Below are 12,708 nucleotides of genomic sequence, written 5' to 3' on the forward strand. Positions count from 1 at the left end.
TTACCATCAATCTGTTAGAAACGCATGGACAGAATTAAGAAGATCAAAAGACTCTTGAAATTAAAGAGTTTAAACTGTTAAGAAATTAAGGGATGTCCAAAGAAATTAATATGTTTAGAGGAAAGTATAGGGGGTAAAACTGAATCTTGGGCTATGCTCATACTTTGGTATGCACAGAAAGAGAAAAATCAAAGAGAATACAAAGAAGTTATACCATACACAAGGATTAGATATTAAAATTTGATTTCTAATGTCATATGACAGAATTACCTCTGAGAGCACCTTCTTAGAGGCCAACCCAAAGCCTATATAAAGCCAACATACCCCATTTTTCTCTAGGGTTGAAAAAAACATTGTTAACAAATAAAGGAGGTGACTTGCATGTTATATAAAAAGTCTTTAAACATTAGAATCATATTTAGTATGGTGTGATGCTCATACCATGAGAACTACATTGGAATTGAGACTGACTAATAATACTAACATTAGATGAGTTCTTATTACGTGCCAGGCACTGTTTTTTATTTATTTACTTATTTGGCTGTGCCGGGTCTTAGTTGTGGCACGTGGGATTTTTGTTGTGGCATGCAGGATCTTTTTTTTTTAAGTTGCGGCATGTGGACTCTTAGCTGCAGCAGCATTCGGGATCTAGTTCCCTGACCAGGGATCGAGTTCCGGCCCCCTGCACTGGGAGCGCAGTCTTCACTACTGGACCACCAGGGAAGTCTCAGGCACTGTTCTAAGTGCTTAACACATACTAAGGTTCCTAACAACTCTATGACTTACACACTGTTTATCAATGAGGAAACCAAGACACAAAGAGATAACTTATTCAGGGATATAAAGCTAGAAATGACAGACTCAGGATTTAAACATAAGGGTCTGGTTCCAAAGTCTGTGCTCTTTACCACAATGCTCTATAGCCTCCAGTGTATGGTAGCAGAAATTCATGTCTCATCTCATATGTGCCAGGGCAAAAGTTCCTGGAGTGAAATGGCCAGGTGAAGTGCCCATATTAGTTCACTCATTCAACTAATATTTATTGAGCATGTACTGTGTGCTAGGCTTGGGAAAAACAGAAGTGAACAATATAAAAATCTGCCATTTTAATGGGGTAAACAGGTAATTTAAAAAAAGGCAAATAAAATACATAGTATGTTAGAACATGATGAGTGCTATGGAGAAAAATAAGGCAGAGAAATAGAATTCTGCACGCTGGGAGAGGAGGGAAAGGTTGCAAATGTAAGTTAAATGGTCCTATCAACCAAATGCAATGAGTGGACCATGTCTGGATATTGACTTGAAAAAACCAACTGTGAAAAGTCATTTTGGAGACAAATGAGGACATCTGAACATGGCCTGGGTACTGGATAATGTTAAGGAATTATTAATTTAGTTAGGAATTAGGTTAGTATGATGGTTATGTTCTCTCTACATTTATGTGTATGTTTGAAAATTTCCAAAATAAAATGTTAAAAAATAGTACGGTAATCAAGGCAGGCATGTGGTGATGATATGAGAGTAAAAACTTAAAGGAAGTAAAAGAGTGAGCAAGGTGGGTTATGGGGGAAAACCACCCAGGCAAAGGGAACAGCCAAGTGTGAAGTCTCTGAGGCCAGTAAGGGAGAGAAGAGTAGTAGCAGATTAGGCTGGAGATGCAATGGAAGTATAGTGTCTTGTAGGCCATTTTAAAGACTGTAGCTTTAAACTTTTTGACTGTGAGGTGGTTGGGAAGCCACTGGGAGGTCTGAGTAGCAAGGTGGTATGGTCTAACTTACATTTTAAAAGTCTCACTCTCACTGCTATGTTAAGAACAGACTGAAAGGGAGGGAGCATGGGAGAAGCAGGAGATTACTGCTCTAATACATGTGAGAGATGATGGTGGCTTCGAAAAGAGTGAAAATAGTGAAGGTAATGAAAAGAGGTCCGTTTATGAATATATTTTAAAGACAAAGTAATTTTTTATAGATTACATTTAGGTGTGAGATAAAGAGACCAGGACAAACCCAAGGTTTTTGGCTTCAGCAACTGAAAAGATGTTATTGCCACTAACTGAGATGGAGGAGGTATGGGAAGTGCAGGGCCTTTCTGGTGGGGCGGGAGAGATGGGGCAGGAGGGGCGGGGCAAGGGTGGGGTGGGGATCAAGAGTTTTAGGAGTGTAGTTTTGAACATGTGAAATTAGCCACACAAGCGGTGATGTCAAATAGGTGTCTGTATATATAAATGTGGAGTTAGAAGGGAAGTGTGGGCCAGATTTATATACCTGTATACTAATATTGTAGAGGTGCTATTTAAAGCTTTGAGAATGGAAAGAATTACCATTCTTTCAAAGTGAATGTGGACAGAAAAGACAACGGGCCTAAGGTCTAACCACAGGGCACTCGTACATTAAGGAGTCAGGAGATGGGAAATCAGGAATCCTTAGGAGGCTGAGGAAGAATGGGTGGGTAGTGAAGCTGGAGGTAAATCAGAAAGGTGTGGTGTTCTGAAAGGCAAGTGAAGAAAGTGTTTCAAGCAGGTGGGAGCCATCAACTGTGTCAAATGCTGGTAGAAAGACCAGCAAGTAAGTCAAGGACTATGAACTGACTACTGTAATTTGCAACGTGGAGGCCCTCAGTGACACTGACAGGAAGAAATACTTCAGGTAAAATGGTGGGGGTAAAGTGTGACAAAAGTGGGTTTAAGAGAAAGTAGGAGGAGAGAAATTATAGGCAGCAAGTAGAGACAGACAACTCATATTTTAAAACTGTACTTTTCTTGTTCTTTTGGTCAGTCAAGCGTTAAGTAGGCTAAACTTTCACGTTAAATGTATGTATGGCAGGACTCCACTACAGTCAGTGGTAGAGAAAATCAAAGTAAAGGAAAAAAGAGCTTCAAAGAAAGAAGTTACTATTTAATAAGGTAATAAGAAAAGGTCTTCAGGTTCATCATCATCTATGGGCTGACAACCCACGTATTTTCGGGCAAATTTTGTTTCAACATAAAATGACAACAGGACATGTTCCCAAAGACATAGAGCAAAGTTACACTGCAATCACCAGCATGTCTCATGTAAGTAAAGTAGAACCGTAAGGAAAGAAAAAAGCTGGGGGAGGATACAGTCTCTAGTCACCAAAAACAGAGTAACAGGAGATAAGACTGAAATGTATTTCCATCTTTAAATGCGCCAAACAACGCGTATTGGACCAAAAGTTATATCTGTGGCTCATAATCAGGGTATAAGAAGCATAAAAAAATCAGGATATTAATTTCAAATTTTCTGCTTCTATGATTCCCCTTTCTTTGGCACTTGCACTTTCACTAACTGGCCACTCTGAAGACCACTAAGTGCTCTTCTGAAAATGTGGCTTCTGGGCTGAAACCCCTGCAATTCTAACTGTATGCCTCAGTAATCCAAAGTAAATACCAGTACTAAACTATATCAGGACAACGTGCATCCAATACAGAAATCGTCTGTAGAAAGGACTCTGGATTAAACCCAATTTCCCAGAAGTCAATATAACAAAGATGTTACACAAACACATTCAAAACACAAACTCTGTGAATTACAAATTTAGACAATGTGTCTGCATGAATCCACAAGCAAATGTGACAGTCTAATCAGTCTAGATGCTTTTAAATGGCAATTATTTTACAAATAAATTACTATCAAAATTCTCTCAGAATTTTCCATTAAATGTTTAAATGATGAAAATATTATGTTATTTCTATGCAGAAGTGCTACAGAAGCCTGAATTCTCCTATGTTCTCAGTTATACCTCTAAATAAAAAATAATGAGCTACCAACCACCTCATTCCCTATTAGGATGGCTACTATCAAAAAACAAACAAAAAAACACCAGAAAATAAGTGTTGGTGAAGATATGGAGAAATCAGAACCCCTGTGCACTGATGGTGGGAATGTAAAATGGTACAGTCACTGTGGAAAATGGTGCGGTGGTTCTTTACATAGTTAAAAATAGAATTATCATATCATCCAGAAATTCTACTTCTGGGTATTTGTAAACAGGGTCTCAAAGAGATATTAGTACACAAATGTTCAGAGCAGCATTATTTCACAATAGCTAAAATATGAAAGCAACCTAAGTGTCCAATGACAGATGAACGGAGAGACAAAAGGACAGACAAAATGTAGTATATACATACGATAGAATATTATTCAGCCTTAAAAAGAAAGGAAATTATCTAACACGCACAACAACATGGATGAACCTTAAGGACATTAAGCTAAGTGAAATAAGCCAGTCACAAAAATACTGTATGATTCGACTTGTATGAAGTATGCACCTAGAGGAGTCAAACATTGTAGAGACAAGGTAGAATGGTGGCTGCTAGGGACTGGGGGATAAGGGGGAACAGGGAGTTCTTGTTTAATGGGTACAGAGTCACAGTTTTACAAGATGAAAAGAGCTCTGGAGATGGATGGTGGCGATGGTAGCACATTATGGAAGTATTTAATACAACTAAACACTGTTACCACTACAAATGGTTAAGAAGGTAAATTTTATATTTATGTGTATTTTATCACAATAAAAAAATTAGAAAAAATTAAAAAAATAATAAGCAGCTGAGAGGCCACAGTTTAATGCTGAATATTCTAGCAGCTGACATCATGAAAAGAGTTATTCTATCAGAGTCCTGTGAAAGTCAACATGCGGTTTGAGTTTCAAAAAGAAACTACATATGGAGATATGAAAAGGAAAATATAATGGGACAAAAAATAAAACCCACAAAAAAAGGTTTTACTCCTAGCTTCCTAGCTCAACGGAAAGTAATCCTTACTGAATATTTAATCTTTCTCCTTTCTCATGAAAAAGGGGCTAAGGAAGTAACACAGACATCTGTGCTTTAAAGTCCAGGCCTCTGGCTCATACCTGATGTCCACTCTAAGTTTAGGGTAATACTGAGACACGTATTTCCTGATGAGACTGTAGGAAGCTTCTTTAGGTTCACAAAGGCGGGTAAAGGCCAGTGGGAGGATATCCTCCAATTTTACTTGTGGTTCTGGATCCACTGCAGAGCTCCTGTTCTGAAATGTAATATCAAAAATTATCATCATTACAGGATATAGAGCTTTCTTTTCTAATGCTTCTATATTCAACTCAAGGGCTTTCCCAAGCTGACTGCCAAATCAAGTAAGCAAAAGAAAGCTATCCCTTTTTAGCAAATATTCAAATAATTCACACCACAGTGGTGTAATGTCACTTGAGTGGCAATTTCTTGGAGATAAAAGTTTCAGGGACTTCCCTGGTGGTGCAGTGGTTAAGAATCAGCCTGCCAATGCAGGGGACACGGGTTCGATCCCTGGTCCGGGAAGATCCCACATGTTGTGGAGCAACTAAGCCCGTGCACCAGAACTACTGAGCCTGCGCTCTAGAGCCCACGAGCCACAACTACTGAGCCCACGTGCCACAACTACTGAAGCCAGCACACCTAGAGCCTGTGCTCCGCAACAAAGAGAAGCCACCGCAATGAGAAGCCCATGCACCACAATGAAGAGTAGCCCCCACTCGCCACAACTAGGAAAGCCCACGCACAGCAACGAAGACCCAATGCAGCCAAAGATAATAATAATAAAAAAAAAATTGAACTGGGAGAGTTAAAAATACATATAAAAATTAAAAGGTATTAAAAGTCTTAATACATTCTTGGCCTTCAATAACAAAGAATGAAAAGGATCATGCAGCACCAGACAGCAATGTACAAAAAAGTTCATTTTGAAAGTTTGAAAGCCTTATAAAGAAAGTACAAAAATCTCCAGTGCTGTAACACTGGAGATGCAGAGGGATAGTCATGATTTCAATTACTGACACACAGGAAATATTACATATTTCACTTTATTATCGTATACTTCCCATAAATGAAATTACGTGTCTGGAGGAGGGGGAGTGTTAGTACCTACAAAAAAGAAAAACTGGCTTAAGGTATAGTTTTAGGGTCTAATATTGGGTAAACATGTACTTGTATGCCTCTTCTAGTTTAAAAGGTATTTCACAAAAAACCAGTGTAACTCATACAGCTGCCCATAGTTCAACAGAGGGCAGTTAGGCCCACGGGCCCGGGGCTGGAGTGCCTGGAGTCACACACTGTCCCGTCTACTCTCTGGCTGAACCATAATGAGCAAATGAATGATAACCTCTCCAGGCCTTCATAGAAAGGCTGCATCCTGCACAGTGCACACAGTGAACACTCAGTCAGCACTGTATTGTTAGTAGTAGTAATAGTATTACAGTGCTCAAACTGGTACAGACTTCTTACCTTTCTGTTTCTGGACTTCTGAGGTGCTTTTCTTGATTTCTGGACCACAATAAAACTCCCGGAAGCACCTTTTCCTTTTACCTAAAGTAAATTAACTTTAGTTGCAATAACAGGTATTTTTATTTTAAATTATTCTGGTACTCATATTGATAACTTTATACTAGACTAAGCGAATTACAGGGCATGGTGATGCAAGAACTAATGTAAAGTGCTGCTGAACTCCTCAGAGAAAAAAGAATGGATGAGTCAAAAGACTTGGAATCAAATCCTATTTATGGTACCATTTAGCTATTCAATACTGGACAACCTCATAAACCCTCTGAGCTTTTGTTTCCTCATCTACAAAACTGGTGATACCAGGTTAAACAGTCTACTATAAGCTTTCAAAAAAAAAAAGAAGTGAGAAAACCTCTATCTTGAAAGGAAGACAGCTCCTTGGCAAAAGTTCAGGCCTGGTTAATCTCAGGCCACAATGCTTCCTACAGTTCGCCAGTTACAGATTATTACTGCATATGGGAAAGGTTATCTAGCAATTTTAGACATTGCACATGACGGTATGTGGAAGTCTTAGAACATACTTCCACAGTTTACGAAGTGCTGTCATAGAACTTCACATTAACCTGAGTCCTCCACACCTTAGCTTCACCTACACCGCTGTGAATACAGCAATCAAACGGAAATGCTTTCAGCCTATAAACTTGTTGAAGCATCAAACTGAGGGTCAGCCTATGAGGCAAAATAGGTCACAAACTATATTTTCAAAAAGAAAAACATGAAGCCAGCTAATAAACTGTGCTGACATATACTGTCTATGATACTAATTATAATGGTTAGATAATATATTTTAAGCAATGATTATTTTAAAGGCCATTTAAATATCAGTCTTACAACATTTTGAGAAAGGAAGAATGTACGCTCCATCACAGGAATCTGTTTTACTCACAGATGGACCCCCAAGCACCTGGCACACAGGACACAATAATATATCTGTGGAGTTAAGCACTTGTTGAAAGTTCCTAAGAGGAGTTTAAATGCCTGAGTGGCACAGAATTCTATATTAATCAAACCATGCAAAAAGATATAGAAAAAAGGCAATAGGACTCTGGGAATGCAGTGGACTAGATCTTTAGAACCATCTTTGCTATTACCATGGGGCCTTGGTAGTTACTTCCTCCCTCTGGACCTCTAAGATTGACAAGAAAGTTCATTCTAGCTTTAGATTTTTATGATCTTAAACAATTTTTTTTTTTAAGTTGAGGTATAGTTAATTTACAATTATTATATTAGTTTCAGGTTACAATACAGTGATTCAAAAGTTTTATAGATTATACTCCATTTAAAATTATTATAAAATATTGGCTATATTCACTGTGTTGTACAAAATATCCTCATAGCTCTAAGTAAAGTTTTGATGTACTATGCAAAGTAACATGGATTTATGCCTGAAATCAATATTGGTTTTAGTATTATTCTCAATTTACTCAGGTTTATCTGATGCTCCCAAAAGCCTTAATAAGTTTCACAGATACTAAAAAGTTAAGGTGAACCTATGTGCAAATCTGATTTATAATGATAACCAGTCTAGCCACAGAAGTTAGGCCTTAAAACTAACAACCCTAAGACAAGAACAATTACCTTTTCTGCTGCTGCAGTAACTGGACTCCTCAACCCCACTTCTAATCTGCAGCACTACATAATCTCAAGCACAAGCAGCCCCCCAAAAATCCAATTAAAAGTACAGGCTGCTAGAAAAAAAGTTACACTACCATACTGCTTCTGTTCTCTAGAATAGTTATCTTTAAGCTTTTCATCATCATGTTAACTTATTTTAACTAACAAATTCACAAAGCACAAAAAGCCTAAATGTTACTAAATATGGATTTATAGCTAATACATGTTGAAATGATCTTATTACAAACAACCATTTAATACCTGTTTGATAACACCTCTATTTAATTCTCTTTTCAGTGCTTGTTTAAGGAGGTAGCCCCTTCTCTCCAGCTCCAGAGAAGGGTACTTATGGATGATATATTTTCGAATAGCAACCACGGATGCACCACTCTTCTGGAAGCATGCCTAGGAAACAGATTTATCAAACCATATACATTAATTTAAACTAGTTGTTTTTCATATGTTTTCTGACACCTATGTTTTCAAAATAAATTATTTTGGAAGTGAACTTGATAATGGATGATAAAAATGGTAGGAAAGAGTGAACAGTATTGCAGGTAACTTCAGTTCATCATGGCTGTGGAGAAATACAGAATTAACAATATTTCTGCAACAATTTTAAATTGTTCAAAACAGCCACAAGAGAAGATACAACATGTGAACAACATTCTGTGTGTTAATGAAGAAGCTCTTTCCATTCTAATTCTATTCTGTATTTAGAAGACAGATCTTTAGCATTAAAGTGAGGAAAAGCAGGGCATTTCTATCCCTTGTAGGTTCACGGATCTGGCCCATTTTATGGAATGAACTTCAGCACACCAGAACCAGTATTCCTCTGCAGGCTTTGTGTGAATGCCAGCAGATACCATAAGCAAAGATAATCTGAATAAATGGCACAAAACTGGGTTTACAGATGCAAAGCCTTAAGGGGAGTTTTGGACAACAATGAGAGCATTTGATTGCAATTTAAAGTGCCCTCTTCCTTTTCCATCCTATTTATCTATATTCCATTTGACTAATGCCCATGGAAAACTCAAGCGGGTCATTACGTCACAAAGGCAGCAATTTTGTTTCAAAAGCTTTACATTTTGAAGCACACAAGCAGCATCTATTACCTAATGAGCTAGTCCACCAATTCTGTGTAGCCATTGTCTATAAAATGACCATAGGATTTACTCACTGTCGTTGCATAAAGACTTGGTTGAATGTTATTTTATACACTGACAATAAAGAAAAATAAGTCACAGACAGATGGACCAGAAAAGACTGTACAACACAATTTAATATGGATTGTGTTGAAATGAATCACCTGCTTCAAGTAAATGTTTCTGACCTATTACAACCTACTGAAGTTTTCTCCTGATCTTATAAGAAAACACAGAGTAAAGAAAATCAAGCAGAAAAGCACATTCTAATGCTAAAACAATCCCTTGCTCCACCAAACTGAATAAGATGAAAATAGGTATCAAGATTCCTGTTCAATTCAGAAAATGGTGTCAATGGTCTGAAATTGTGATTTGTTACACTGCATGGAATACACATGAAATATATATATATATATATATATATATATATATATGTATTTCATTTGTACAAATATGCATAATTATATTCAAACTATTTTTCAGGCCTAATTATACTGTTTAAATTTTTTGTTTTATTATCTTAAAATTTAGTCCCTTCTCCACCCTCACTGTAACCCTGCTCCTCCAAACCTAGGCTGAGCGGTCACAAAGTGAAATCCTTGAAGAAAGGCTACACAAAGAAAAGAGATCTCACTATAATCAAGCTATATAAACCAGGAAAGTTTTCTTAATGAGCTGAGAGTTGTCTTGAAGGAGTGTAGGGAGAGGTCTGAAGGCAAACCTTTTTCCAGTTTGTCAGTGCCGTCTTCTCAAATTCTAAGAATGAGCACCAAGCTCCTCTTTCCTATGTAAACCACCGCTGGTTAAACTGATCTGTAGCCTTCTCTCCCCAGTTCTGACTCAGATCCTAACAACAAGGTCCCTGAAATCAGAGTGTCTATGGCTTCTACTTTAACTCCTCTTGTCATCTGATCATGTGAAATAAACATGGCAAAATGAACCAGAAAAATTTACACACAAAAAGGCAAGGTCAGATTAGAAGATACCCTTAAAACAGGAAAACAGTATCTGATGATCACACAAGCTAATGAAAGTCAATGAATTATAGCAAAGTTATAAAGCTATGAAAGGAGGATAGATTTTGCAAGTATTTTGGAATGACTAGGTGATGAAGCAAAGTAGTGAGGTTTCTAAAAGAGTTCTGGTGTGAAAGATAACCAACTACTAATATTAGACATAAGCTTTGAAAATGAACCTAAAGATAGCATACTTTTTTGAAATAAAAATTTTCTCAATGCTATTCAGTTACCCTGAGTCACAATTCAATTTCATAAGGGCAAGGACTCTGTTTGTCTTATTCTATGCTATATCACTAGTAGGATTGCCTGCTACAGAGAAGCTAGTCCTTAATTGTTTGTTAAATGAATTAACATGTTCAGCCTTCAAATAAAAACTATACTGAAAATAAACTGAGTTAAAAAAAAAAACATCTAAAGATAAGTTAAAAATACTTGCTATAGTAAATCTGAATTTTTAAAAAAATTAACAGTGCTCACCAAATGTGATAATATTATAAAAACATGAACTTAGCAATGGCTTTCTTCTATTTAAATCTCTTTTAGGAAGCAGAGCAAGATTTCTGATGTCTGCACAGGAGTATGCCATTTTCAAATACGCAAGAGACAAACAGAATAAATCTAAGATGAACTGCTTGAAATAAAAACTTGCCTTAATGGCCTCAGTTAGGATTGCATCCATCTTGGGACGTGGGGAGGAAGCCATCGGTGTTTGTTTCTGGGCCCTGGCTAGCTGGCTGGCAGAAAGGGTAGCCCAGGAAGGTATTGTTTTTTTCACTTTCTTCTCCTTTTCTTTAGACTGATCTTTCTCACTTTAAAACAAAGAATTGTTATTATGCAAGATAAACTCTTCAGAAAGAAGTATAAAGTCAGAAAGAAGAAAAGACCAGAGAGGGATAAAAATCAATGTTTTAATTCATTTCCACACTGAGGTGATACGTAAAATAAGCAACATTTTACAAAATAAAACATTTTTTAAAAATTGGGTTCTACAAATGAACCAAAAAGGTGTGTTCTCCCAGCTGCACACAGGAGAGAGGAGTCATATAAATCAGCACTAGTATGAAGGGCCAGTACAGAAATGAGAATTTTAAAATGAATTCTAGTAACAACTGCAACAGATGCGATTCAGTACAGTGCAAAGAACTCAAGCTCTGAAGTCAGAAAACTTGGGTTTGAGTCTCAGCTCCAACATTTACTAGCTATATGATCTTAGCAAGTGACCTGAGTCTCAATCTCCTCAGCTGTAAAACAGTAATATAATACCAAATACTTCACAAGGTGCTGCAAGAAATGATATTATGTTTATAAAAAGTTTTGTGAACCATAGAGCATTATACAAATTTTATTCTAAGTAATAATAACACTCCATGTACCTAAAAGAAAGGGTAGCTGCTAAAAATTCCACAGACCTTACATATACCTATGAAACTGGGATGAAGGATTCCCTGAGGATTATACCTGGAAGGGATAGTTATTTCTAAGTCATTCTTTTATTTAAAAAGTAATTCCTGTTTTCACCAATTATGAAAAGAATAGAATGAATGCTACCAGCTGTCCTGCAAAAAAAATTTAAATTAAAAAAGAATCACCATCACATTACACAGATTATCAATAGCGAATTTTGCCTTCAGATTCTCAAAGTCACCCTCCAATTGAATACTTCATCAAATATATACAGAGTTTTAGGTCACTCTAGCAATATCTTGGTATAGATTAATGCTTTCTAACATAAGCACGTAAAAATAACTCATTCCTGCACAGAGGGAGGAATATAACGAAGAAGAATCTCTCAGGTCAGATTTTTATAGTCACGTCCCATTTCTTATTGAAATTATGTCAATGTTTACAATAGCAGACACTCCCACAATGAATTCTAAGCACAAAAACACATGCCAAAGCCAGAAAGAATGAATTTTGCATCAGTCAAACCACTGTTCTGATAACTACTACAAATCCTAATAGGCCATATGACTACATCGTAAGCCTACTCCAAAAGATAATTGCAAAAAAAGTAAATCCAAATAGCATGTATCTAGCATAAATTAAGTTGTATCACTTAAAAAAAAATCTGCCCTACAGTCCTTTTACATAGTCTTCACTTATAAATAGCAAGAAGGCATAAGTCCTTACTCCTTTTTGGTTTCCTCAGAAGGCTTGTTTTCTTCTTTCTCTTCATTCTCAGGTTGCCCCTTTGGCTGCTCTGTCTCACTAGATGTAGCAGGTGGAGTTTCATTCTCTTGTTCTTCTACAGTGGAGACAGATTCCTCTGAACTTACATCTGGTTCTTAAAAAAAAAAAAAAAATCAGGTGAGTAGAACTGCATCAAGTAAATACATTAGAACCTGAGTCAATAAAAAGGTAAAAGTTTATCTCTTTAAACAGATAAGCCAAATGTTGCAATTAACAGTTGTATCCTAAAATGAACAAATGACTATGAGTACAGTTTTTTTTCCTGCTTTATGTCACGCAAATTGCCTATATAAGGGGTTGCTGATCCAGACCATTAGGTGAGAATAGAAGGATCAGGAAATCGTACAGAAAGGGAAACTCATTTTACCCCAAATCAAATCTCTTGAGTGTTTTACTCTATAATATTAATGATGAGACTCATAAT

General features: G+C 36.8%; 1 protein-coding gene across 6 annotated transcripts in view; it reads right to left on the minus strand.

Annotated features, from left to right (window-relative positions):
* Window positions 1-12,708, minus strand: part of HP1BP3 (heterochromatin protein 1 binding protein 3) — a 35,159-nt gene that overhangs the window by 14,402 nt on the left and 8,049 nt on the right. For all 6 annotated transcript variants that reach the window (XM_068539082.1, XM_068539079.1, XM_068539081.1 and 3 more), the window contains 5 exons: window positions 12,225-12,378; window positions 10,744-10,903; window positions 8,192-8,335; window positions 6,260-6,340; window positions 4,876-5,030 (listed from right to left, as the gene is read on the minus strand). In XM_068539082.1, the coding sequence (XP_068395183.1) occupies window positions 4,876-5,030; window positions 6,260-6,340; window positions 8,192-8,335; window positions 10,744-10,903; window positions 12,225-12,378 (694 nt within the window). The remainder of the gene's footprint in view (window positions 1-4,875; window positions 5,031-6,259; window positions 6,341-8,191; window positions 8,336-10,743; window positions 10,904-12,224; window positions 12,379-12,708) is intronic.

This window comes from Eschrichtius robustus, chromosome 3 (genome assembly GCF_028021215.1).
Source record: "Eschrichtius robustus isolate mEscRob2 chromosome 3, mEscRob2.pri, whole genome shotgun sequence".
Lineage (NCBI taxonomy): Eukaryota > Metazoa > Chordata > Mammalia > Artiodactyla > Eschrichtiidae > Eschrichtius > Eschrichtius robustus.